The sequence below is a fragment of the Gopherus flavomarginatus genome, chromosome 7 (genome assembly GCF_025201925.1).
Source record: "Gopherus flavomarginatus isolate rGopFla2 chromosome 7, rGopFla2.mat.asm, whole genome shotgun sequence".
Lineage (NCBI taxonomy): Eukaryota > Metazoa > Chordata > Testudines > Testudinidae > Gopherus > Gopherus flavomarginatus.
The window spans coordinates 32,561,633-32,589,354 of NC_066623.1; the positions used below are offsets into that span (position 1 = coordinate 32,561,633).

The 27,722-nt window shown below is 44.5% G+C and overlaps 1 protein-coding gene across 1 annotated transcript in view; it reads left to right on the plus strand.

Moving 5' to 3' along the window:
* The window catches only part of GABRP (gamma-aminobutyric acid type A receptor subunit pi), an 84,632-nt gene that overhangs the window by 50,655 nt on the left and 6,255 nt on the right, over nt 1-27,722 (plus strand). The window contains exons 5-8 of the mRNA XM_050962234.1: nt 7,885-7,997; nt 12,060-12,127; nt 16,164-16,381; nt 17,203-17,285. Of these exons, the coding sequence (XP_050818191.1) occupies nt 7,885-7,997; nt 12,060-12,127; nt 16,164-16,381; nt 17,203-17,285 (482 nt within the window). The remainder of the gene's footprint in view (nt 1-7,884; nt 7,998-12,059; nt 12,128-16,163; nt 16,382-17,202; nt 17,286-27,722) is intronic.

The window sequence follows — 27,722 nt, forward strand, 5'->3', positions numbered from 1 at the left end:
CTTTCTACAGCTCAGTCAGGCTCTTGAAAGATTGCAGCTTTGTATAACTTCCATTAGAGAATCTGGAACCACATGACCCTCCCCTAGTTTTGAGTTTAATTAAAGTGTAAAAGTCTGCATTTTTCAAGTGACCCGATGCCCAGTTCCAAGGGAGGCTGAAACCATTCATGCCTCAGTCCTGAAACAACATGAAGCTGAGCAGTTCTGATCATTGCTTTGGAATTTGCGGGTTCTGTCAGATCCAAAATGTACAGTGAAATTCTAGGGCTATGAAACCCACAGAAGTGAGAACTGAAGAAAAAAATTTCACAGAAACCTCCAGAACCCAACCTACTGCATTTCACACTGCATAGCCCTCGCTGCCATTAGGTACTGGCAGTGGGATGATGATGCGCTGCCTTGGACCTTGTTTTGCCATTTACACCAGAATAAACACCATAAGACCAGAATTATCCATTTATTTACACCGTTGGCAATTTTTTTGTACCCACTTTATACAGGGTGTAAGTGAGCACACAGGGCCTGGCTCCGCTGGGAAATTACACCATGTTAGAACACGACCCCTCTCTGTCTTTCTAGCTAGGTGCTTTAGCTTGCTCTCAGTGTCTAAGTGCCTTCACACACATTAATGATTTCTCTTCAAAACACCCCTGGATCAGGTCTATCATCTAACTATGGAATGCTAATTTTTACATAACTAGCAGAGATAGGTCTGAACGAAAACTCTGCATCTGATCACCCCGGGAGTGACTTTGCACATTGGAGCTCAGACCCACTTCTGATCATTAGCCATGCAAGCACAGAGCCGAACACAGCAGCTTGATTGTGCTCAGTTTGAAAAGCTTTGGCTAAGGCTATGAATGTTTAGTACTGGCTGCCACCTGCACCTCCCAACCCAATTCACCCAGACACTGAAGATAGGATTCCTCCCTCTCCTGATGGCATTAGCTGCGCAGGTACACTCTGACACTAGAGGATTGTCCATAAACAATAACAAGCGAGGTGCAAAGCATTTCCTGGATATCAGTGACCACCAAGGAGGAGCTGATGGCCTGAGGTACAGCTTTTGGCTATCAAAAGGTGGTGACCAGGGAGGGAGGAGGAATGGATGTATTCACATATGGGTTTTATAATGAGGGGATGCAGTTTTAGATCTTGTAACCAATCGGCTTTGTAATGAGGGATGCCATTTCACGTGTTCCATACTGGATAGTTTTGGAGACTTCTAAATCTCCTCCATTTCTAGGCTTTCAAATCCCATGTTCCAAATGATCGCGAAGGACATCGTTTACACCCTATACTTATACATCAGATGGGGATAGTGGGGGCAGCTCTGCAAGGGCAGTAGGCTGCTGACAAAATCTCAGTCACCTAATTAGCCCAGTCTTCATTGGGCTGCTAAGATAGCTGCGGAGGGCCCTATTCTGTGATGGACAGACCTGTAGATGACGCAGAGATTGCTTGACTCTTCTTCAATATTGTCTTCTACCTATATCAGGGCTTTATACTTCCATCCGCCAGGGTGGTATCTGAAAATCTTCTATGTAAAATCAATAGCAACAGCAAATCCCTAATGACTTCATGGAATGAGTCTCTGGCACTTTTCTCTTCCTGGGGGCAACACACTGCTTGTAGCTGGGTCATGTGCTATATTTTTAGGGGGGAGCAGGGTAATTGGGTGTGTGAACCCCATTCTGTCACACCCACTAAGGGATTAAGAGACAGAGTCGCTACCTCTCCAGCTGCAGCTGATTGGCAGATCAACAACACTTGGAATAAGAGGCTGCAGCAAGGTTGGGAGCTATCATCAGGAAACTGTGAAAAAGCCACCAAAGGAGCAGGACCAGGATGAGAAACATCCAAGGACTCGAGTGAGATGACTGGGGCGAAACCCACCAGCCTAAGTGGGTATTCCTTCTCCTGCACTCCATGAACTAGAAGAAGACTGGACTGAGGTGCTGCTTCTAGGCTCAGAAGAAAGACAACATAAGGATTTGAGGATTGTGGGAACTGAACTGAAAGACTAGGAGAGCAAGGTCTGAAAGGGCCAGCCAGAGTCAGCCCACAACATTTTGGCACCTGAGGTGTGGAGCACAAATGACATCCCCATGCCCCCTCACTTGGGCCAAAATTTGAAAGGTCTCAATTCTGCCTTCTTCCTGTTCTGCTCCTCTCATGGTACTGCTCTGCTGCCTACCCCAATAAAAAAGAACTAACAACTTAAAATGCCATGTTAAAAAATTTTAAGTAACACTTAACTTTCAAACACCTGAACAGCAAATGTAACTTTTCTTGTCTGCATAGTAAACACTGGCATTTTTATCTGTTTGAATAATCAAAGTGGTGTTTTCCGTGCCTTCTTGGTTGCAGGATTTGAACTGCTTCCTGAAGGTCCATAGTCTGGGCCAGCTCATGTTCTACTGAGATGGTTGCAAGGCCGACCAGCCTCTCCTGTGTCATTGTGGAGCGTAGATATGTTTTTATTGACTTCAACTTGGAGAAGCTGCGTTCTCCACTGTCAGCTGTTACGGGAAGTGTTAGAAGTATGCGCAGAGCAACAAAAGCATTTGGAAAGAGAGTGGTCATCTTATTAGTGCACATATATTCCAGAACAGCCTTTGGAGTTGATCCTGCTGAAATGTATCTTGAAAGGGCTTTCAGTTCATCACCTAAATCACTCACATCAATATTGCGCATGTCATCATGTGTCAACACTGTCTCTAGTGCCCTGCACTGCTGGTGTTGGTCTTCTTCAGGTATAGTCAGGAGTTTTGGAATATCATATAACATCCTAAACATACTGCTGTGTTCCCTGAGCTGCATGAAAATCTTCAACTGACTATATTGCACAATCTAGCACCTGGTTAAAGAATTCAACTTTGAATTGTTGTTTGGGGTCTCTTATGGGATTACTCTGTGCCTCATAATCAAAATGCCTTCTACTTCAGTGATGCTTGTATTCTTGAATGGGTAGGAAAATAGCTTCAGTGTGAAGTTTCTCTGCCAACTTCTGTGCACTTTTCCGAACGTTTTGAAATCCCTCATCTGACCGATAAGACTGTAGGTATGACTTTGCTTTGTCCAGTTGTTCCATTGCTCCAGATATATCAAGGTCAACACCTTGGAGTCTCTTGCTTACAACATTTATTTCAAACAGTATGTCAAGCCACAACACCAAGCCACAGAGAAATTTAAAGTTATGTATGTTTCTGGTGATTCCATTTTTCTCTGCCACTGTTCTCCCACGAACAGTTCCTGTCATAGCATTATCCTCCATAATGGCAATTATGGCATCATCTATCTTCCCAATTTGGTGTTTGATAGGCTTTATCACCTCTACTCAACTTTCCCATCATGTGGCACTCAGTGGTTTCAGTGTCAGAGAGCATGTTCCCAGATGTTGCTTCAAAATTTGCCATCAATGAGTTGATGCATAGAAAAATATATGGATGCTTTGAATTATATTAAAAAATTCAGCAGTCTCGCTAGAAGCTGATGCTGCATCACTGTTCACCGAGTGCAATGAATGAGAACTGCATGGGACAAAAAAAGCTCGAGGGTTTAACTCTCAGATCAGTGTCTGCTCTCCTCTGTTCTTTCCTCTTGGTAGGAGAATCTAAATCTAAATACCCTGAACACTAGGGAGGCTGTGATCCAGAATTCCAAGCCGAGTTTGGATCCAGAGCCGGAGACCAGACCTGTGATGTTGGTTCTGACCTGTCTTTACCTACTGCCAAAGATCTCCAGAGGCATTAAAAAAAAACCAAAAATCTCAGACGCCTAGTCTAGCCACTGCTTCTCTTCTGTTTAAGAAGCAATTGTGCCTCAGCAGCATTACCATGGTGCAGACACATGTAGCCAGAGATCATGGCTTTATTTGCCAAGGCTCATGAATACAGCTACAGAATTTCACTGAGATCCTCCATTCATCTCTGCAGGTGACAGGCCCACGCTTAGCAGCACAAGTCACTGGAAAAATATTACTTCAATACTGCATACTCTGCACTGGTATCCCACTGAGTCCTATAGCATCACCTACTGGCCAAGAGTAGCTCTGCAGCACCCTGCCTCAGTTTCCTTTTATGTTTGGGGCCCCTTAAAAGTCCACATACTTAAAACATTTGCCATCACACCGTCTTTTTAATAGACTTCAAAACCTATAACTTTCACCCCAGTTTCAGCTGGGCTTAAGCCATACTCCCTGAAGATCTGTTCTCTCTCTCAAGTTTACTTCTTTCACGAGTGCCAAGCTGGGCACATCCCCTCTGCTCCGGGCGTCTGTCTTCCTGCTTTCCCACCACCTTTTGTCTGAGGCTTGGCCTTCTCCACTGGCCTTCCTCACCCCTACTCATTCAGAGCCCTCCAGGAACCTTATCACTCTCTGACAGCATCTCCCAATCACCTGCAACTCTGTCCACCTTTATAAGGCTCAGGTGCCTTCCCTTAAGTCCACTTGGGCAGCAGGTCATGGGTCCAAGAGCACTGGACCCCACTGCCTCTTAAAGGGGCCAGTTCAGTTCAGGGTCTCTGACCTGCTTTTCAAAGTCTCCCATTGGATTAGTCCTGGCTACTGGAGAGATTGTCTCTCTCCATCCAGCCATGGCCTATTTAGAAGGCTGTATTGCACTTGAATGAGGAAACTATCAGCCAGCATGGTGATACTGACAATTGGGGCTGGAAGATGCTTCCCAAGACCAAGACACTGGATCTCCCTCTCAGATGAGAGAAGAACAGCTACTAACTGCACTGCATTCAGAGTTAAGTGCAACTATCACTAACAGTACTCTGCTCATGCTGGCAGGGGCATTTTCATATTCAGAGTAAGAAAGGAGGAGACAGAAGCCCGTCTGTTGCTGAAAGGGGCTTGTTACCGTTATTTTTGTTGGATTGTAAACTCTTTGGGGCAGTGGCCATTGCTGTGTTCTGTGTACAGCACAATGGGGTCCCGGGGCATGGCTGGAGATTCTAGCTCTTTCTTTAGTTAGTCCATCCCATACTTTGCTTCATATTGGGCTACCCACATTTGCCATCCTTGCCTGTTAACTGCCCATCTCTCCAAATCTTCCGATTTTATGTTGGTTGAGGTGCTTGATGTCATTCAGAACTGTTCATTTCCATGTTATTCACAGTCTCTCTCTTTCTTCTTGCGTTTTCTGGCTTCCATTCAAGGGCAGTATTTGGTAAGCATTCTTTTTCCATTCTCAGCACGTCCCAGCCATTGATGTTGTCTTTTGTAGATTATTTGTGAGAAGGTACCTTGTCCAGTAATTTTTCTGACTTCTTCATTAGTCTTCCTATCTCTATATGTTATTCCCATTATTCTTCTCAGACATTTGTGATTAAATGCATCCAGCTTTTGCATATCTTTCTTGGTAAGTTGCCATGTCTCACTGCTATACGTTGTGATGGCAATAACAATTGCCTTGTACACATTCAGTTTTGTCTTGAGGGAGATGTTTTTGAGTTGCCAGATGTTTTTGAGTCTTCCAAATGCAGTGTTTGCCTTTCCAATTCTTCTTCTTATTTCCTCGGAACTAGTACCATCTTCATGATACTTCCAAGATACGTAAAATTGTCCACCTTCTCCAGTTTCTCTTCTTCAGTTTTGATTTCTGTCCCTATAGTCCCCATTAACATGACTTTACATTTCTTTGCATTGTATCTCAAACCTATCTTCTCCATTACTTCTTTTACTTGGTTTGTGCACTTTTGTAGTCCATTGGCATCTTCACTGATAAGAGCGATGTCATCAGCAAAGTCTAGATCAAATAGCCTTGAATTGTTCCATTTTAGGCCATGTGTATCACCGTTGCATTGTTTTAATCCCTAGTCGATGACTAGCATAAACAAAAAAGGAGACAGGATGCACCCTTGCCTTACACCTGTCTTGATGCTGAATGGCTTACTCGATCCATTTTAATGCAGCACTTTGAGATGGCGTAGATCAGGAGTCAGCAACCTTTCAGAAGTGCTGTGCCAAGTCTTCATTTATTCACTCTCATTTAAGGTTTCACGTGCCAGTAATACATGTTAACATTTTTAGAAGTTCTCTTTCTATAAAAGTCTATAATCTATAACTAAACTATTGTTGTATGTAAATAAATAAGGCTTTAAAAATATTTAAGAATCTTCATTTAAAATTAAATTAAAATGCAGAGCCCCCCCGGACCGGTGGCCAGGACCCGGGCAGTGTGAGTGCCACTGAAAATCAGCTCGGGTGCCGCCTTCGGCCTGCGTGCCATAGGTTGCCTACCCCTAGCGTAGAATGTCTTCATAATGTTAATTAATTTTGTTGGAATTCCATATTGTTCCACAATTTTCCACATTGTTTCTCTATTTACACTATTGAATGCCTTTTGAAGGTCCACAAAATTGATGACAAGACTGCCTTGGAATTCAATTGTGTTCTCAATAATCCCTCTTAGGGTGAAAATAGCGTCTGTGCATGATCTCCCTTGTCTAAATCCAGATTATTGTTCACGTAGGTATTACCGCAATACAAATAATAACTGTGGGAAGCATTCAGCTACTATGGTGTGTGACAAAGTTCCTCCTCTACCTTGGTGGGTCCTGCACTTATTTGGCAGATTTGCTCACCTCAGTGATCTTTCCCACAGTCTGGGTCAACTTCTCCTGTGTCTGATCAGAAATTGGGAAGTTTGGGGGGAACCCGGGCCCGCTCTCTACTCCGGGTCCAGCCCAGGGCCCTGGGGATTGCAGCTGTCTATAGAGCCTCCTGTAATAGCTACATGACAGCTACAACTACCTGGGCTACTTCCCCATGGCCTCCTCCAAACACCTTCTTTATCCTCACCACAGGACCTTCCTCCTGGTGTCTGATAACACTTGTCCTCCTCAATCCTCCAGCAACACACCCTCTCACTCTCAGCTCCTTGTGCCTCTTGCTCCCAGCTCCTCACATGCACTTCCTCTCCTCTGGCTCCCCCTCGCCTGACTGGAGTGAGCTCCTTTTTAAACTCAGGTGCCCTGATTAGCCTGCCTTGATTGGCTGCAGGTGTTCTAATCAGCCTGTCTGCCTTAATTGGTTCTAGCAGGTTCCTGATTACTCTAGTGCAGCCCCTGCTCTGGTCACTCAGGGAACAGAAAACTACTCATCCAGTGACAGTATATTTGCCCTCTTCTAGACTCCTGTACCCACTGGCCTGGGTCTGTCACAGGTGATAGGCACGAATACAAGAACCCACATGAGTAAACATTAAGGAAGTCATAAGCAAATTCCAACTGTCACCATTCCAACTATTTTTGGACATAAGCAGCCTCCTCAGACAATCATATCCCTCCTACACCGCTGTAAAACACCGCAAACTTTGGATTGTCTGTTTAATTAAATCACATGCTGATTGCCCACGGTCCCTGTCCCGCACACAAATTAAACAGCAGAATCAAGTGCTGCTGGCTTTGATGAAGTGTTTTACGCAGTTTCTGTTGGACTGCTATATACATGCAGGCAGTGTTTCCCAAACTTGGGACGCCGCTTGTTTAGGGAAAGCCCCTGGTGGGCCGGGCCTCTTTGTTTACCTGCCGCGTCCGCAGATCTGGCCGATCACTGCTCCCACTGGCTGCGATTTGCTGCTCCAGGTCAATGGGAGCTGCTGGAAGCGGCGGCCAGCACATCCCTCATCCCATGCTGCTTCCTACAGCCCCCACTGGCCTGGAGAAGCTAACCGCAGCCAGTGGGAACTGTGATTGGCTGGACCTGTGACACGGCAGGTAAACAAAGAGGCCCGGCCCACCAGGGGCTTTCCCTAAACAAGCGGCATCCCAAGTTTGGGAAACTGCCTGCAGGGAACACAGCTACAGCTGCACAACAGATGCTCCCAACATGACCTACCACGCCTAACAATATGTATTTGTATATTTTAGAAAGTGCACCCTGGGCCATAAATCGGACACACACAGCAGTGACATGGTATCACTCCCTGGATTTGAGAACCTCACAGAGGGCTACAACAAATATCTCAGGCCCTACTTCGGTGGTACGTCAACAGAACATTTCAGTATCTGATAAAAGGATTATATAATCAGTAATGTTTGCATGGAGAGAATGATGTTTTATGGGTTTTCTTTAGCAAGCACTAGTTTCTGTCCCTGTTAAATTAGCTGGGACTGGAACTATGTGCCCAAAGTCCATCCTCACCTACCCTCTCCAATTCTGTTTGCTCAATGGACTCCATGTGTATGATTGAAGGCAAAATTTATTCCCTTGGAACATATTTGTCTGTGGAATAAAGAACAGGAAGCTTAGAGAGTTTTGACACCTGTCAGATTAGTTACCTTGGGCTAAATTCTGCTCTGTTACAACCATGCAGCCCCTTTGTTTCATTTTGTCCCCCTGGTGTGGCTGTGTATTTGTTAATGGACATCCATTTTGTAAGTGTCATTGTGGCTACAAATGAAAGAAGCCTGCCTTCTTGAACTGCAGAGTTGCTCACTTATCACTTCCTTCCTGTTTAGTCCCAGTCTCTGGGGATTTGTTTCCACTGTGGAACCATATACACTAAATTCTAAACAGCCTATGCCCAGGCTTTGCCTTAAATTTTGTGAAGGGGCAGCCTCCTCAGTGCACAGAGCATATCTGGATGTTCTGTGAAGTGCAGATGACCAAGCATTATGCAGTCTGATTACAACCCCTATGCCATGTAATGGAGCTGGTGTACATTGGCTTTGTCTTACACCTTATAGCTTCTCTCTCTTTATCTTCCTTGTGTGGTGATAAATCTCTACAATAGTGGAGTTACACAGAGTAATGACCACTACATCTGGTATTGTGGAATAATACCAGCTCTTCATTGAAATTTGTCCCACAGGACAACAGATGGTTATAAAATAGAAGAGAGAAGTTTAATTGCATGCAAGTCAATATCAGCACAAGTTTAATGTGTCCATATCACATTGGGTGAAAATTGTCAGCACTCTGGCACCTAAATAACTATCACTTTGGAAAATGGGATCTAGCTCCTAAATCACTTAGGCACTTTTGAAAATTGTCCTTTTTGCAACTTGAAATCTTATTAGGCAAATGAAAAATATGAATTCTAGATACATTTAAAAAATCTTGTTAAACCTAACTGACTTTTAGAAAGTGGGTGGCTTCAATTCTAACCAGCAAGATATATAGGATTGAGCAAGTCATATAGGCGAAAAAAGTACACGTGTTGACTAGATAGATATATATGGCCTGTTCCTGAAACATGGTGACCACCTGCAAATCCTGTTGACTTCAGCAGAATTTTTGGGTGCTCAGCACCAATCAGGATCAGGTCCCTGTGGCCCTAGGGCTTAATTCTGCCTTCCTTATTCACGCAAATCTCCCACTGAAACCAATGGGAATGGAGTATTGGGCCCAGTGCATATGAATGTCTGTGATCTGTGGGTTATGAAGAAAATGTTCTAATATGTTACTGTGCCATATATTTGCTACTGTGCTGATGGGATTTGATCTTCCTCAAGTTCACCCTTATTACAATAAAAAGAGGCAAAATATAAACTGACTTACACTAACCTCTTCTGACATTTCCTAGGGTGGAGCTGCCCTCTTGTGGTGAATCCTAGCTTCAGCACTCGAAAAGAGGCAGCCACACTACCAAGTTATGTGGTTCCTTCAATGTAAAATTGTGTGTGTATCGACCCAGTGAAAGGGGATGTTTTGTCTCCATTTTGTCATGTGTTTTAGTCACTGACAAGCTACCTCTTTTCTAGCTAATGGCTGTTCTTTAAGGGTTTCACTTTACGGGCACTGAAGTGAACTCCACAGAGGGCTCACCCAAGCCCATAAGCACCAATGAGGCCTGCTTTGTCACCTTGTGTGGGTCTTGTGTGCTGAGGAGAATTTCACCCCATATGTACTGAAATCTGCTAACTAAATTTCTAGTAGGGCCCATTTCCTGACTTGGGAAACACCTGCCCAGGGGATAGGAAACCCCACAAGTTCGGACTTCATTGTTCTACTAAGTGGACTGAGTTTTCTTCCACCTCTACAGAAATGGCAGGAGTTTGGCCTCTTAAGTTCACAAATCTTCCTGACCTCAATGCATCACAATTCATGCTCCCCGTAGAGTAGTGATGCCCACAGACTGCTGTCCCACTCACGTCACCCCTGGGGGGACGGGGAGAGAGACAGGGTATTCACTGTGCACTACCTCTGAAGGAACAACGCATGAAAATAACGTTGTTGTTTTACACAGCAATTTCTTGTGGGTAAGGAAGCTGGGGGCAGGGAGGGCAGATGGGGAACAGTGGCACAGACAGCAGCAGTCTCTATCTGGCCCTGCACCTGGCCCATACCCTCCTAAAGTACATCTACTGAGAGGCTTTTATGAGATCAGGCAAATAAGGAACAATGGCAGAGACCTGGCAATTCCTCTTCCATCCTCTCCAGATAGGCTTCTGCCATCTGAGTTCTCTGTGCTCAGTGAAGCAGCAGGGTCAAATGGGCCCTATCCCAGGAGACAGAGAGCAGATTTCCAAAGCTGGGTATGCAAAGGAGAACATGTATCTTTTCTCCATAAAGCAAATCTCTCTTCCCATATGCTTCCAGCACTCTGTCCTCTGTTCAACTCCAATTACAGGGCAGGATGGAGGTGGCCACATTAAAACAAATCTAACACGCTGTTTGTTGCCAAACAATGGTTCACTGGGACACAATGCTCACTCACTGTAAAAGATTTCCTTAGATCCCATTTGGCAGGTTCTCAAGGTGCCGGGCTCAGCACTCTGGGACGGGGGAGGTCAGACTCTGTGCACAGACAGTTGGGAGAGTCCCTAGATCAGGTCTCCACTATGAGCGTGTGCGTACACTGCAGTTGGGAGATGTAACTGCAGCACATGGAGATGTACCTGAGATAGCTTTGATTTGAACCCAGTGATCACTTTGAGCGAGGGGTGCTGCTCACATGAGAGGCCATGGCAGTTGATTAGATTCACAAAAGGTGACACCTGAATCACTTATAAATCCGTGAATAACCAGAATTGTAGGGAACAAAATCTCACCCTCTCAAACTCAGGGACAGGCTGCAGGACTGTAGAGGAAGAGTGAGGCTGGGGACTCCGCCTTGCTTTGCATCAGGAAAAGGCTGTGTGGTTCAGTGGACAGGACATGACTAGAAGTCAGGGGGCTCAGTTCTATTCCTGCTTCTGGTTCTGACTCACTGGGCAAGTCACTTAATTGCTCCAGGACTCAGTTTTCTCATCTGAGAAATGAGGATAATACTTCTTACGCACCTCTCTAGAGCACTCTGAGATCGAGCCGTGGGAAGTGTTATATAACACCTCAAGATTGTTATCATTACATATGCTGAGCCATGTGTGGCTCTTGATTTCTGTGGCTGATTGTCATGGAAATATTGCCTACCTGGATTGTCTGGGTGTATGGCCACTGGTGCTGCACGTGATCATTTCAGTCCGCTGAAAAGTTTTTGAGCATGAGGTTGCATAACCCAAACTGCTCATGTTTAACTCTCTGAAATTTAGTCTAGTTCTTTGGTTGCTGGCAGCCATAGGGACACCCCTATATGTAGGCTTGGAAGGATTAGATTTGTATAGGTAAATGTTGATTACATCATATGTGTGCAAACTGATGAAAAAGTATTACCATCAGTAATTATCAAAATAGACAGTTAGGCAAAGTAAGACAAATGCTTCTTGATAACTTATTAGAGTTTGATTTTAAGGCTATTTGCTTTGTATATTTTGATGTTGACAATTTGGTTTAATGATTACAAGACTTATTAACTTTTTTAAACTGTGTCTACTATCATTAAATGATTGTCTGACCTCCCTATAGTTTCCCACAACTGTGAAAATTTAAATAGCTAGATAAAAATCTTTAAAAATCTTTAAAATAAAAGTTGATATTATGCATCAAAATTATAAAAAAAATCTAATTCTTGCAAGACTACCTATGTGTGCTGCTTGATTGAGTGCAGAACTGAATTCCATACTGAATTCTAAGGGTCCATTTCTTTTGTTTAGTACACAACAACATAGTATTACCTTCACCCTTTTTTCGCTCTAATCTAAGCCTCTCTATCCCTCCCCAGGGAAACCTGTTCAAATAGCATTGAGCCTGGATGTTGCAAGTATTTCAAGTATATCTGAGAGTGACATGGTAAGTGACTCAGTCTCGATTACATACTGAGGAGAAAGGGGCCAGTTTGGCTCTGTGCTCTGGAGGGGATCCAGGTTTGAGACACCAGAGTTGGAGACCAAGATTGACTGATGGTATTGGGTGCCTCTGTTCTTGGGAGCCCAGTGTGGCAATTCCCAGCTAAGCCACAGACATCTTGTGACCTTGGGACCAGATAGCCACTTGGGACGAAATCCTCAAAGATATTTAGGCATCTAACTCACTTTCAATGGGAATTGGGTGCCTAAAAACCTTTGACAATCTTGGCCGTGGTCTCCCTGTGCCTCAGCTGCTCATCTGCAAAACGAGGATAATAGCACTTTCCTCACTCACAGGGCTGCTGTGAGGATCAAATCCATTCGCAATTATGAAGCACTCAGGTGCTACAGCCGAGAGGATATAAGGACTGAGTTAGAGACAAAGGCAGAGGGCTGACTGTCAAAAGGCAGGAGCTCAGCATGTCCTGAAAGTCAGTCCCATTTGAGGGGTCTGAAGCTGGGCACCAAAAATGGTGGCACACAAAGTTATTATTCACAATGGAAGACTTAGCCGTGGGCTGCAGCTGTTGCAGCTTTTCATCTCCCATTCTGTTCCCTGCAGAGTCTACTCTTGCAGGCTTAGGCATGAGACTGGGTGTTGCCCCAGAAGCCACCCCCAGTCCTCCTCTTTAGCCTTCAGATTGTGGAAGACTAAAGTGGATTAAAGCTGAGGAGAAGCCCTTATGTTCAGAGGGCTAGAAGGGCCATCACCCCAAGGGGAAATATAAAGAGAAACCTTCACCAAATACAGGGTATTTTCATGAGTCCAGTCGCCCATTCCTTGTAAAATTACCCCTTTCTACAAAATATATTCCCTCCCCATCCCACCTAAATTCCCCTTGTGTCAAGGAGAACATTATAGAGACATATTCTATGGCTAGATAAATAATTGAAATGACCCAGAGGCTTTCCCCTTCATCACCAGTATTAATAATTCACTATACTGGAACTCTTAACAGTGTATCATTTCAATCACTTAAGTCATGGAGTAGAACTTACTCCCCCATCTCCTCCTCCCCACACACACAACAGTCTGAGAATCAGATCTGAAGAGTGAGAATAACATAATTTATTTAGCACCTTTCATACCAAAGGATTTTACAAACCATCTATTGAACATAAGGGAATCAGTTCATCTGCCACTGAAATGCAGCCATGTTTGGGCAGGAACATGGTAGCTGTATAACGATGCACAACAACACTACACAATCATGAAAGCTGCATTTAGTTCATCTGCAAACTAGAGAGCCAAGGGTTGCCACAAAGTCCTGTTATGTACTCAGGAGGTTCAGTAAAGAACTGTCTTTGTATCCATTACAACTGAGCCCTGATTTTCTCTTTATCACGGGGGCACTATCAAACTACTTCATCCACTTGAAACTGCTGGGGGGATTTTAGACAGGCTGGATATTGCAACCAAGCTGGAATTTGACCAGGACACTGGACCAGGACAACAGTTGGTCAAGATCTTGTTTTTTGACTCTCCTACCTAAAACTTCAATCCCATCGCACCCCTAGTCCCTGGCTTAGGCTCAGTTTAGTACTGACCTGACAGAAGATTAACACTATAAGCTTTGACTGCACTTCCTACTTTATTTGGCTTAAATAGCATGTTATTTTCTTACATTTCTTCAACATATCACCCTCTTCTCTAAGCGCAACCCACCTGCCCCGTCTGAGTGATCTGAATATAGCTCCCAATAATGAATAAAGGGAACAAATATTGTACAGGACCAGTGGCATGACTCATTCATGGTCCTGCTTATCTCCATTACTCCAAACTGTGTTATTCTTTTCATCATCACTGGATTATTTTTCTCATCATCTACTATGCATAGTCTTTCCTTCCCTTACACAATTGCCTTCCATGGCTTAAACAAATGAACTTTCAATAGGATGAATAGGTAAAATGCAGGTGGTGTTTGCTCTTGGACTTTTAGCTCTGGTGAAAGGCCAGTGCAACTGTATTTGCATTCCTGCTCTCCCTCTATGTGGCTATTATATATAAAATTATATAAGTAACCTACACACGAATGCAGTATATATATCTATATATATATATATATATATATATATATATCTCATCAGATTGTCCTGATGATCTGATCTTATAAGATGATTCCCCACAGTAACGTCATGCAAGAAAGACCGTTTAGACTCCACAATATATGTGTCTGGCACCCAGAGCAATTCCACTAGATGAGCATCCAAAGTGAAGCTCTTGTTGCCATGAAAAACCAGGCGGGGGTCCATCCAGCGCTGCCGCAGGTATATTGTAGCAGTGTAGTCCTGAAGGAGAAAGGCAGGCGTGAGATAAGATAAGCACCAGATCCATTGAAGCAGGGGTCTACCATATTAGAGAGGACCCAAGGTGCAGACTGTGCAGAGAGGCCTCAGAGACAGTCCAACACATAGTGGCAGGATGTAAGATGCAGGCAGGAACAGCATACACTGAACGGCACAACCAAGTGGCGGGCATTGTGTACAGGAACATCTGCACAGCATATGGGCTAGATCCTCCCAAGACCAGATGGGAGATTCCACAGAAGGTTGTGGAGAATAGCAGGGCTAAGATTCTGTGGGACTTCCAGATCCAGACGGACAAGCAGGTACTGGCCAATCAACCAGACATCGCGGTAATAGATAAGGACCAGAAGACAGCGATGGTGATAGATATAGCAGTGCCAAGTGACAGCAACATCAGGAAGAAGGAGTATGAGAAGCTGCAGAAGTACCAGGGCCTGAAAGAGGAACTAGAGAGGATATGGAAAGTGAAGGCCAAAGTGGTCCCTGTGGTGGTAGGAGCACTCGGGGCTGTGACTCCTAAGCTGGGTGAGTGGCTCCAACAGATCCCAGGAACAACATCAGAGCTCTCTGTCCAGAAGAGTGCAGTGCTAGGAACAGCTAAGATACTGCGCAGAACCCTCAAACTCCCAGGCCTCTGGTAGAGGACCCGAGTTTGAGGAAGACACATACCACCCATAGGGGTGAGAGGGGGGTTTTTATATATATAATATAAGTAGCCTACACACGAATGCAGTGTGTGTGTGTGTATATATATATATATATATATATATATATATATATATATATATATATATATATACTGCATTCGTGTGTAGGCTACTTATATAGCCTACACACGAATGCAGTGTGTGTATATGTATATGTATATATATATACTGCATTCGTGTGTAGGCTACTTATATAATATATATATAATATATATACTGCATTCGTGTGTAGGTTACTTACATAATTTTCCCACACTGGAAGCTATTTTATATGTAATTGATGTAGGGTCTTGAGTAAGAGAGTCAACCTCTCTGCTTAACTATGTAAAGTTCTCCTCACACCTTCTATGGGTCACCTCAATTATCACTTCAAAGGTTTTTTCTCTCCTGCTGATGATAGATCATCTCAATTGATTGGACTCTTACAGTTGGTATGCGTACTTCCACCTTTTCATGTTCTCTGTATGTGTAAATATCTTCTGTCTGTATGTTCCATTCTATGCATCCGAAGAAGTGAGCTGTAGCCCATGAAAGCTTATGCTCAAATAAATTTGTTAGTCTCTAAAGTGCTACAAGTACTCCTGTTCTTTTTGCGGATACAGACTAACACGGCTGCTACTCTGAAACCTGTTATTATGATTATGATTGTTCATTGGGTATGAATACCTGAAAAACCTCAAGCAAACAGAGGAACTAAGTTTAGAATTCAAGTCTACCAGCTTTGTCCTGTGTGTTTTAAGCTGAGTTTGGTGTGTTACATGCCCTACATTTAATGCTATGGCTGTATCCTTCAGGAAAGACAGCCAGATGTTGTAGCAAAGGAGGGTGAAACAAACACACACACACACACAGTTTTTGAAGACTATGCGTCAGCCTCCTTAGTATGTTTTGGACATAGGAGGTGGACACCAATGCCTCATAAACATTCTTGCTGCGTGTCTTCTCAGGCCTGCCTTTCTCCTGCAGGACTACACTGCTACAATATACCTGCGGCAGCGCTGGATGGACCCCCGCCTGGTTTTTCATGGCAACAAGAGCTTCACTTTGGATGCTCGTCTAGTGGAATTGCTCTGGGTGCCAGACACATATATTGTGGAGTCTAAACGGTCTTTCCTGCATGACGTTACTGTGGGGAATCGTCTTATAAGATTATTCTCCAATGGCACTGTCTTGTATGCATTAAGGTAAGTCACTTACTGGTGGTGAAGAGCAAATTATTAAAACCACACAGGATCAGAATGTGTGTAGGCTGGTGTGGCCATCATGGTTAACAAGAGCTATGGAGTCAACAGGCTCCTGGTTTTGACATTATTTTCTGGATCTCAGCGTAATTTAATTGCCTTCACTGCAGTTGCACATTCCTCCCAGTCAGTGCAGTTGTTATCTTGTATTATTTCTATGCATTAGTCCCTAGGAACTCCAGTCAAGGATCACTGTCATGTCCCGTCCTCCCCCTCACCCCCATCTCCTCCTGTCCAGAGCAGTAACACAGAAGACTGTCCCTGGCAAGAGAGATTACAATTTCAGTGACAGACAAAAGATGGCAGGTGGATAAAACAGAATGGGCTGAAAGAATATGAGAGGCAGAGGTAACAAAATGAACAAACTTTAGCAGAAAACTGGACGTCTTGGCTTGCTGCTAGCTTAACCAATAACAGCCAATGGTGATCTTTAGGTATCACATTAATATTCAGTTAAAGCCACTTGTGTCATTTCCCCATTAATGTCCCATGCTCACAGAGCCAAACTGTGCTCTCTCTTACACCAGTGTTAATCCTGAGTCAGTCTGTCTCCGCTGACTTAGACTACACTGGTATAACTAAGCTCAGAATTTATACCTTAGGATGCAACTTCTCTGGTGTTATTAGTGCATTGATTTCAAAAGTCAGAACTATCCAAAAGCCTGATCAGAATCTTTGGGGTCTGTAGTTTGCTATGAAAAATAGAGACATCCTGCGGTATGTTTTTATTGCACAGCTTCTGAACTCTCTCTCTCCCCATGTAGAATCACTACTACTGTTGCATGTAACATGGACCTGTCAAAATATCCCATGGACACACAGATGTGTAAACTGCAGCTGGAAAGCTGTAAGTATAGCATTCTACAGATGCCTGAGAATATTTGTCTGGCCTATTTTGAATCTGTTTATTCGTATGTAGGTGTTGTAATAACCAGCATGAAAACCTCCAAGCTTAGCCACCAGCCTGGACCTGGTACCTGCTGCCACCACCCAAAAAATTAGAGTGTTTTGGGGCACTCTGGTCCCCCTGAAAAACCTTCCCTGGGACCCCAAGACCCAAATTCCTTGAGTCTCACAACAAAGGGAAATAATCCTTTTTCCCTTCCCCCCTCCAGGTGCTCCTGAAGAGATACACAGACACAAGCTCTGTGAAACTACACAGAGAGACTCCCCCTCTCTGTTCCCAATCCTGGAAACAAAAAGTACTTTCCTATTCCCCCAGAGGAAATGCAAAATCAGGCTAGCAATCCAACACACAGATCTCCCCGATTCCTTCCTCCCACCAATTCCCTGGTGAGTACAGACTCAATTTCCCTGAAGTAAAGAAAAACTCCAACAGGTCTTAAAAGAAAGCTTTATATAAAAAGAAAGAAAAATACATCCAAATGTCTCTCTGTATTAAGATGATACAACACAGGGTTAATTGCTTAAAGGAATATTGAATAAACAGCCTTATTCAAAAAGAATACAAATCAAAGCACTCCAGCACTTATATTCATGCAAATACCAAAGAAAAGAAACCATATAACTTACTATCTGATCTCGTTGTCCTTACACTTAGAAACAGAAGACTAGAAAATAGAAACTACTTCTCCAAAGCTCAGAGAAAACAGGCAGGCAGAAAACAAAGACCTCAGACACTAAATTCCCTCCACCCAGAGTTGAAAAAATCTGGTTTCCTGATTGGTCCTCTGGTCAGGTGCTTCAGGTGAAAGAGACATTAACCCTTAGCTATCTGTTTATGACACGCCCCCCAAATTGCAGACAGTGGGGAAGCTCACTGGCGGCGATTTCCTTCTAGAACTTTAAAATAAACAGATTACTACAACACATGCACCTTTACATATACTCCTAAGTATATAACTAACAGACTTCTACATTTTAAGAACACTTTTTAACTACTGAATTCTGGGAAACTCTCACGGGAGAGTGCATCAGCTACTTTGTTAGAAGCTCCTGTGATGTGTTGAATTTCAAAATCAAAATCTTGGAGAGCTAAACTCCAACGAAGAAGTTTCTTGTTGTTCCCCTTGGCAGTATGAAGCCACTTTAGTGCAGCATGGTCAGTTTGTAGTTGGAACCGCCGTCCCCAAACATATGGGCGTAGCTTTTCCAGGGCGTACACAATGGCATAGCATTCCTTTTCACTGACTGACCAGTGACTTTCCCTCTCAGACAGTTTCTTGCTGAGAAACACGACAGGATGGAAGTTGTGATCTGTTGCTTCCTGCATGAGCACTGCTCCTATACCACGCTCAGATGCATCGGTGGTTACTAGGAATGGCTTGTCAAAATCCGGGGCCCTGAGCACAGGGTCAGACATGAGCATCGCCTTAAGCTGGGTAAAGGCCTTTTGACACTCATCAGTCCACTTAACTGCATTTGGCTGGGTCTTTTTGGTCAGGTCGGTCAGTGGGGCAGCGATTTGGCTGTAGTGTGGTACAAATCGCCTGTAGTATCCGGCCAAGCCTAAGAAGGATTGGACCTGCTTCTTGGACCGTGGGACAGGCCACTTTTGGATAGCATCCACCTTGGCCTGTAGGGGGTTTATGGTTCCTCGACCCACCTGGTGCCCCAGGTAAGTCACTCTGTTTTGGCCTATTTGACACTTTTTGGCCTTAACAGTTAGTCCTGCCTGCCTGATGCGCTCAAAGACCTTTTCCAGGTGTAGTAGGTGTTCGGGCCAGGAGTCTGAAAAAATGGCCACATCATCGAGGTAGGCAACTGCAAATTCTCCCAGTCCAGCTAGTAGACCATCTACCAGCCTCTGGAAGGTGGCGGGTGCATTTCGAAGGCCGAAAGGAAGGACATTGAATTCATACACCCCCGCATGGGTGACGAATGCTGACCTCTCCTTGGCAGGTTCATCTAGCGGTACTTGCCAGTACCCCTTGGTTAAGTCTATTGTAGAGATGAACTGGGCACGTCCCAACTTCTCCAATAGCTCATCGGTACGTGGCATTGGATAGTTGTCCGGACGAGTTACAGCATTTAGCTTACGGTAGTCCACGCAAAAGCGTATTTCCCCATCTGGTTTGGGTACCAGAACCACTGGAGATGCCCATGCACTGGTAGATGAGCGGATTATACCCATCTGTAGCATGTTTTGGATCTCCCGTTCTATAGCAGCTTGGGCATGAGGAGACACTCGGTAGGGTGGGGTTCTGATTGGGTGAGCATTACCTGTATCAATGGAGTGGTATGCCCGTTCAGTCCGTCCTGGGGTGGCTGAGAACAATGGGGCGAAGCTAGTGCACAGCTCCTTGATTTGTTGCCGCTGCAGACGTTCCAGGGTGGTTGAGAGGTTCACCTCTTCCACGCCACCGTCTTTTTTCCCGTCGTAGTAGACACCGTCAGGCCACTCAGCATCATCTCCCTGGACTGTAAACTGACAAACCTGTAAGTCTCTGGAATAGAAAGGCTTGAGAGAATTAACATGGTACACTTTAGGCTTTAGTGAGGAATTGGGAAATGCTATGAGGTAGTTTACAGCTCCCAGGCGCTCTTGGACCGTGAATGGCCCTTCCCATGATGCTTCCATCTTATGGGCCTGTTGCGCCTTCAAGACCATAACCTGGTCTCCTACCTTGAAGGACCGATCTCTGGCATGTCTGTCATACCAGGCCTTTTGCTCTTCTTGAGCATCCTTTAGGTTCTCTTTAGCAAGGGCTAAAGAGTGTCGGAGGGTGCTTTGTAGGTTGCTTACAAAGTCCAGAATGTTAGTTCCTGGAGAAGGCGTAAACCCCTCCCATTGCTGCTTCACCAACTGTAATGGCCCCTTAACCTCGTGACCATACACAAGTTCAAATGGTGAAAACCCTAAACTGGGATGTGGTACAGCCCTGTAGGCAAACAGCAACTGCTGCAACACTAGGTCCCAATTATTGGAGAATTCGTTGATGAATTTTCGTATCATGGCCCCCAAAGTTCCATTGAACCTTTCCACCAGGCCATTGGTTTGATGGTGGTATGGGGTGGCAACCAAGTGATTCACCCCATGAGTTTCCCACAGTTTTTCCATGGTCCCTGCCAGGAAATTAGACCCTGAATCTGTAAGGATGTCAGAGGGCCAACCTACCCTGGCAAAGATGTCTGTTAGGGCCAGGCACACAGTGTTAGCCCTGGTGTTGCCTAGAGCGACTGCTTCTGGCCATCGGGTAGCAAAGTCCACTAAAGTCAGTACGTACTGCTTTCCTCTGGGCGTCTTTTTTGGGAAAGGGCCCAGAATATCCACAGCTACTCGCTGAAATGGGACCTCAATTATGGGGAGTGGCTGGAGAGGGGCCTTGACCTGGTCTTGAGGCTTACCCACTCTTTGGCATACCTCACAAGACCGGACATACTTGGCAACATCCTTGCCCATCCCCTCCCAGTGGAAGGACTTCCCCAACCGGTCCTTGGTTCTGTTCACCCCAGCATGGCCACTGGGATGATCATGGGCTAAGCTTAAGAGCTTCCCCCGGTACTTAGTTGGAACCACCAACTGTTTTTGCGGCTGCCATTCTTCCCGGTGTCCACCAGAAAGAATTTCATTGTATAAAAGTCCTTGATCTATAACAAACCGGGATCGATTAGAAGAGCTGAGAGGCGGTGGGGTGCTCCGTGCCGCCGCCCACGCTTTCTGAAGGCTGTCATCTGCTTCCTGCTCAGTCTGGAACTGTTCCCTTGAGGCTGGGGTCACCAGTTCTTCCTCAGACTGTGGACTTGGGCTTGGTCCCTCTGGAAGCGATGTAGGTGATGGGGTTGTTTCCGTTGCTGGTGAACCGCTCTCCGCTGGTGCACCTGAGGGTATTTCAGGCTCTGGCTGAGCCTTTTGGGTATGGCTGTCTGTTGCTTCTGCCAGTTCTGGCTCGCTGGCGCCCACTGGCGTTGAGTTTGAAGATGGGGTTGCAATTGCTGGTGCTGGTTGCTGTTCCAGTTCCGGGCCTGGGACTGGAGATGCTATGGCTGTTTCAGTGGTAGGCATGGAATCCGGGTCCACTACCTCTGTCTGGGTCTCTGGTAACACAGACGGGGCCTCTGTGGACGGTTCAGGAACAGGAATGGGTCTGGAAGCTTGCCTGGTTTGGCTACGTGTAACCATTCCCACTCTCTTGGCCCGCCTCACCTGGTTGGCCAAGTCTTCCCCCAGTAGCATGGGGATAGGATAATTGTCATAGACTGCAAAAGTCCACATTCCTGACCAGCCTTTGTACTGGACAGGCAGTTGAGCTGTAGGCAAGTCTACAGCTTGTGACATGAAGGGGTAAATTGTAACTTTGGCCTTTGGGTTGATAAATTTGGGGTCAACGAAGGATTGGTGGATAGCTGACACTTGTGCCCCCGTGTCTCTCCACGCAGTAACCTTCTTTCCGCCCACTCTCAAATTTTCCCTTCGCTCCAAGGGTATTTGAGAGGCATCCGGGCCTGGGGATCTTTGGTGTGATGGTGGTGTAATGAATTGCACTCGCATGGTGTTCTTTGGACAGTTGGCCTTGATATGTCCCAGTTCATTACACTTAAAGCATCTTCCATCTGATGGGTCACTGGGCCAAGGTGAGTTACTGGAGACTGGTGAGATTGAAGGGTAGGGTATCTGTGGCTTTACTTGGGTGGTATGTGGGGTCTTTGGCTGTCCTCGGTTGTAGGGTTTATGGTCTGTGTGCCCCCTGGGGTAATCGTTCCCCTTGACAGTAGCTTTCTTGCTTTCTGCCAGTTCCATCCATTTGGCTCCAATCTCCCCCGCCTCAGCGATATCTTTGGGGTTTCCATCTTGTATGTACCGTGTGATGTCTTCAGGAACACCATCCAAGAACTGCTCCATTTGTATGAGGAGGTTCAGTTCTTCCAAGGTTTGAATGTTGTTTCCTGTTATCCAGGCCTCATAGTTTTTTGCAATGTAGTAGGCGTGTTTGGGAAATGACACCTCGGGTTTCCACTTTTGGGTTCTGAAGCGCTGACGGGCATGATCTGGGGTTATCCCCATTCGGTATCTGGCCTTGGTTTGAAAAAGTTTATAGTCATTCATTTGCAGCTTAGGCATTTCAGCTGCCACCTCTGCTAAAGGTCCACTGAGCTGTGACCTCAATTCTACCATGTACTGGTCTTCGGGGATGTTGTACCCAAGACAGGCTCTTTCAAAATTTTCCAAGAAGGCCTCGGTGTCATCACCTGCCTTGTAGGTGGGAAATTTCCTGTGCTGTGGAGCAATATTTGGCGCCGGGTTGTTAGGGTTGGCTGGCACAGGCAGCCCAGCTTTTGCCAACTCCAGTTCATGTTTTCTCTGTTTTTCCTTCTCTTCATTCTCTTTTTGTTGTTTTTCCATTTCTCGGTGGTGGGCCGCCTCTTCTTCTTCTTGCTTCCTTCTGTGGGCCAACTCTTCTTCTGCTTGTTTCCTTCGGTAGGCCACCTCTTCTTCTTCTAGTTTTCTTTTGTGTGCTGCCTCCTTGGCTGCCTCTTTGGCTGCCTGTTCTCTTTGGTAGGCTGCCTCTTTGATCTGTTCTTCTCTTTCTTTCATCTCCATCTCTTTTTGTTTTATTTCCAGTTGTCGCCTGTGTTCAGCTTCTTTGATTTGTTCTTCGGCCTCAATTTTTGCCTTAGAAGTCATGGTTCCTGTTTTCTTGTGTTGGGGTGCCCTCCGGTGTTTATCTTCTGAACTGCAGGCTCTGTTCCCTCCTGGAGTCTGCCTAGCAACAGTGCTTTTTTCCTTTTCTCTCTCTAGCTAATGTTCAATGAAGGGAAACCAGAAAAACCACTTTATTTGCATGCATATAAGTGCTGGTACTTGCCTCCTAATGGGAGGGCTATTGCATGACAAAAGACCCTCAACAGTCTCTTAATGGCTTCTCGCTTAACATGCAAGCCACAAACTGCCAGAGAGAGCAGAAAAAAAAATTCTCTCTGGTTCCCTTTTAAAACCAACTGTTTCTCTCTGCTAAAAAGCCCTTAGCAGAGAAAAGAAAAATATAATATTCCTACTGGCTTCTGGATTCTGTCTATATCCCACCGCTGCCACCATGTAATAACCTTATTCCCAGATTTGGACCTTAGCATCCAAAATATGGGGGTTAGCATGAAAACCTCCAAGCTTAGCCACCAGCCTGGACCTGGTACCTGCTGCCACCACCCAAAAAATTAGAGTGTTTTGGGGCACTCTGGTCCCCCTGAAAAACCTTCTCTGGGACCCCAAGACCCAAATTCCTTGAGTCTCACAACAAAGGGAAATAATCCTTTTTCCCTTCCCCCCTCCAGGTGCTCCTGAAGAGATACACAGACACAAGCTCTGTGAAACTACACAGAGAGACTCCCCCTCTCTGTTCCCAATCCTGGAAACAAAAAGTACTTTCCTATTCCCCCAGAGGAAATGCAAAATCAGGCTAGCAATCCAACACACAGATCTCCCCGATTCCTTCCTCCCACCAATTCCCTGGTGAGTACAGACTCAATTTCCCTGAAGTAAAGAAAAACTCCAACAGGTCTTAAAAGAAAGCTTTATATAAAAAGAAAGAAAAATACATCCAAATGTCTCTCTGTATTAAGATGATACAACACAGGGTTAATTGCTTAAAGGAATATTGAATAAACAGCCTTATTCAAAAAGAATACAAATCAAAGCACTCCAGCACTTATATTCATGCAAATACCAAAGAAAAGAAACCATATAACTTACTATCTGATCTCGTTGTCCTTACACTTAGAAACAGAAGACTAGAAAATAGAAACTACTTCTCCAAAGCTCAGAGAAAACAGGCAGGCAGAAAACAAAGACCTCAGACACTAAATTCCCTCCACCCAGAGTTGAAAAAATCTGGTTTCCTGATTGGTCCTCTGGTCAGGTGCTTCAGGTGAAAGAGACATTAACCCTTAGCTATCTGTTTATGACAGGTGTCCATTCAAATATTTGGTTTTAGCCAGAACAGCCTCTGAAAATGTGCCTTTATTTCTGCAAATACAGAAACTTTTCAAGAAGAAAACAGTTCAACTTAATTCTTCAAATATAAATTATTGTTATTCTAGAGTTTATAAGGTTCCTGTCCTCATGGTCCCCATGTGCACTTTATAGATGTCAGAATGGTAATAAACACTGCCTTCCCCCAAACAGTCAGCCGATATTTCAGTCTTTCACATAGAAGTAAATTATACTGTCTTTCTCTAAAATCACCTCCTTTTGAGCACACTCTTTCATTAGGCCTAGCTTTTGGTACAATAGGTGGATAATAGGACCCAAATTTTCAAAAGAGTGCCCTCAGTTATCATCCATTTTGCACCTCATTCACACATGCAGTTCATGTTTGTGTATGCAGAAATCTCTGTCTTGAACGCATGCATTGGACAGTAAACTTGCATAAGTCAGACATGCCCACTCATGAAAATTAGAGACTAAGTAGAATACCTGGATTGTGGCTAAGGAAGAATTTGGCTATACAGGTTTCATTGCGGGACTGATGGCTTCCCCTCTGAATAGGTCTGTCAGTTACTGATGAAACAAGCAAATGCAATGAGTTGGTGATAATCTCACTCTGGGTGCTAATGGACACATATCCATATTATACAAAAAAAGGTACCAAATCTGCAATTAACCAGTGCCTTCGATGGTATGGTTTGAACTGTTGCTTTCACTGATTCCCTGGGAATGAACGGTGCATGCTAGTCTCGAGAGTCCTCAGTCCAGCAGCTTTCACCTGTGCTAAATCACCTACATTCAAGGCAGAGAATGTTTTTTACCGGGGGAAGAGCTGAATTCAGGAAATGTGTATTGCCTGTGAAATTAGTGAGCTCAAGCTAGAGCAGGTCCTAGCACAGGAAGGCACAATGAAAGCTTTCCCATCTACGCCCTTTGTTACAGTAACATAAATGTTGGTGAGAATGGAAACCCGCTCCTGCAAGGCCTTTGTGCACAGAACCCCACAGTGGTCCTCTCTGGGACTCTTGGCTGCAGAGCACTTGCAGGAGCAGTGAAAGTCAGTGAGAAAAATGCTCTTGGTTACTTAAACTCGAAGGCTTGGATATTGCAATGCTGACCATTTATTGACATCAGACAATGCATAGATAACCCAACAGTAGTCGCCAGAGAGAAAGAACCATGGGACTTGCACCAATACACTGTGGCTTTCAGGAGAGGGGATCTCTGCTCCGGATGCTGAGCAGAGGTCAGCTGACTCCCCCACCATTCCACCCATCTGTAGGCAGGCTTCGTTCTCAGCAGTCTGCATATCCAGACACTGCGGCTCCCCGGAGAAAGAGTCTGCTCAGATGTGGCGCACTCAAAATCTCAATGAAAAGAAAGAAATTCTTCACCTCCTGCTGGGACAAAAGGGAGGGAAGCTCCCACCTAGCCTCTAATGAAATCTCCATTTTCAGGCATTCTTAAGCTGGGCCACCCACACAGGGCTCCCAATTCCCTGCCTCAAACTGAGCACCCAGAGAACTCATCTCCTCCTTCCTCCCTGTCTGCTTCTTAAATTCAGCTGTGCAGGAAGGTCGCTGCCCAGTGCTCCAGGTGAAGTGAGACACTCTCCTCATCACACAATAGTTCATCAGTGAAGATGGAGCTTTTCTTAGCTCCATCCTTGAGAATCCCCAGAGCAAAGCAGGAGCCAATCTCCTGTTTCAAGCCACAAAAAATAAATGCCTGAAATCTCATTATTTAAAAACCAGGTTTGACTTGCCAGCTTCTAGAATGGAGCTCCTATGGAAGCGCATATTATTTTCACATTAAAATCCTATTAGTTTACCATGATTAACTTTATTACAAAGAATAGCACCTGAAATAATAATGATTGGCCTCTTCTTTTAAAGTGTAGCTGGTTTCAGACTTTTTTTTTTTTTTTAAGTAATTGGGTGTTACGTCATGCTCAGTTGCTGTCTAATTCCAGTGAAATTACATGCATATTGCCAGCTGGAGATTTCATTAGGATAAATGCCTGGAATTAATGCTATTTAAATATATGCTTGATAAATTAACAACCTGTCATTTATTAAAAAGTTTCCCTAAGTAACTGCAATTGCTATTATTACAAAACTGTCCAGAAACTTTGAAAAGTTACATGGTTAGGGTTTGCACACAGGGATTCAGAACCTGTGCATGGAATTTATGAATACGTCAGAGGCATGTTCCAGTAATTTGTGTTTAATAGAAAACACAATTAGATAAACAATACAATAGGAAGCATGGTAGTTTTTCTACAAGGTGTGAACTGGTGACTATTGGCCAACCAGTGTCACTAGTAATTTTTCACACAGACATTTAATTAAAATAATCAAACTAATGAGATTAATGGGCTTATTCACTAAATTAATATGACTTTTTTGAGCTGGATGGCTATTCGGTGAGTGAGTAGGAATGTCATGTTATCAAAAAGATCACTCACGTTAATTTGGGGTCATGTTATGCTGTCTCTTAAACTTCCAGAGCCAGATCCTCAGCTGGAGTAGTTTGAGGTAGCTTTGCAGAAGCCAATGGAACTATGCTGACTTACAGAGCTGAAGATCCGGTCTGGGCCCATTGTTTTCAGTGGGGACTTCTATTTCAAAATCAATGGCAGCCCTGATAAATGAGCCTCACAATATTTGAATAGTCCAGTTCAGGGCTGATAAGGTCTCAGATGTTTAGATGCTTGTCCAAAGCATCTTTGAAGTGTGCGTAAATGGGTGGGCTGTTTGGTTAGGAAAGCCACACATACTCATAAGATTTCTGACTCTTCTGCTTCCAGTCATGAGAATTTGTAACAGTTTACAGAATTGATTCTAGAAGAGGGCGAAGGATTGGAGATGATGATTGTACTTCTTTCATCATTTTCATCCCATATGGCTGATGTAATTATGCATGGGGATTGTTGTTATTGACCAAGATCACCACTTGCAATTAAATTAGAGCTGAGTGGGATTTCCGCCTTTTAAAAAATGTTAGAATATTTAAAAAATAAAATAAAATTCTGTATGCAGATGATATGAAATAGGAGCTGACTCTCCACTGCCTTGCACGTTGTTATCTGCTGCTGGGCAACGTGGATGCAGATCAGAATTCGCCACTCATTTACAACACTGGCAGAGACTTACACCCACATGAGCAGGGGTAACTGACTGCAACAGGCACTGAAGAATAAAGCCCATACAGCCTAATTTCAATTTAAATTTGATCCAGCAGAATAAAAATATGGCTAATATAAGAGCAGCCACTTTCACCAACCTTGTAAAGTAATTATACCTATAAAACAAAATCTGTAGCCACCTAGTAATCTCGTTGCTTGTGGCTCCATAGCTGAGTATTTCTGATTCTCTCCAGTAGAGGGCAGTATGCCACACA